The sequence below is a fragment of the Apaloderma vittatum genome, unplaced genomic scaffold, assembly GCF_000703405.1.
Source record: "Apaloderma vittatum isolate BGI_N311 unplaced genomic scaffold, ASM70340v1 scaffold17870, whole genome shotgun sequence".
NCBI lineage: Eukaryota > Metazoa > Chordata > Aves > Trogoniformes > Trogonidae > Apaloderma > Apaloderma vittatum.
The window spans coordinates 15,645-16,695 of record NW_009694205.1 but is presented as its reverse complement, the minus strand read 5'-3'; the positions used below and the strand labels follow the sequence as shown (position 1 = coordinate 16,695).

Below are 1,051 nucleotides of genomic sequence, written 5' to 3'. Positions count from 1 at the left end.
AAAAACCCCCCCCCCCCCCCCACCACCCTCTCCGGGGAGCCAATAACCACAACGAGCAGCTACCGCATCCCCGCTCTCCTGCAAAGTGCTTGCTCTGGCAGAGCCCAGCGTTTCACCGAGCGGCTGAAACTCGGCCGCAGTGCCAGGCTGGACTGGGAGTGACGTGGCACAAACCCCCGGGGTTGCAGGTCCCCGTTGCAAATCCGGACGAGCAGAGCTTTGCCCGGCAGCTACTTACTGTGCGAGAAGCGTTGTGTGATGGGGGTGCCAGGGTAGGGGTAAGTGCGACTCTCCCACTGAATATTTCCTTCTTGCACTGCTTTGATAAAGCCGTGATAACACTGATGGGCCACACCTAGGGGGGGAAAAAAAATCAAGATGTCAGCAACATTTGGGGCACGCTAGGAACGAACCGCACCTGCAGGGCTGCACAAGGAAGCATGACAGCGATTACAAAGAAACCCCGTATTTAGATCATAAATACGCTGGTGAGAATTCCGAGGATTAAAGAGAATAAAGAAAAGGGACTCTGCAAACGTGGAAAACCAGTTCAGTGAACTGATTCGCTACATTTTGGTATCTGGCTTGGTCAAGCGAAGCCTTCGTGAGGGGTGAGCATGTGGGATGCCTTCGCAGAGCTGGTTTTCAGCCTTCTCCAGTGCCACACGAGCCTGCTGCCCCTCGTCATGCCCCCAGAGGAGCAGTTGCCCTTCCCTTACCAGTCCTTTAAGAACAAATAACATGCAACAATCATTTTTTCCGAGAGTGCACGCAGCTACTGCACGGGAATCTAAAACGGATACGAGAGGAGATGTCAGTGACAAAAGCCAGTGAAAATATTCCTCCGAAGGCCTGCGAGGGAGCGAATCCGGCCGACAACAGCTCCTCCGTGGAGCGAGGCAGCCCCAGAGCTGCAATTAATTCTGTGCAGGGAGTGCACGTGTCTGCGTGTGTGCCGAGAGGGGCTGGAGCCTGCTCCCTGTGGAAAGAAAAGGCTCCGGTGAAGATTTACGACAGCAGTGGCTCAGCCGACACCCGGGGCCATGCGCTG

General features: G+C 55.4%; 1 protein-coding gene across 1 annotated transcript in view; it reads right to left on the bottom strand.

Annotated features, from left to right (window-relative positions):
• The window catches only part of FBXO42 (F-box protein 42), a gene marked incomplete at its 3' end in the record, with an annotated part of 28,898 nt that overhangs the window by 25,979 nt on the left and 1,868 nt on the right, over positions 1-1,051 (bottom strand). The window contains exon 2 of the mRNA XM_009866882.1: positions 239-355. Coding sequence (XP_009865184.1) covers positions 239-355 — 117 coding nt within the window. The remainder of the gene's footprint in view (positions 1-238; positions 356-1,051) is intronic.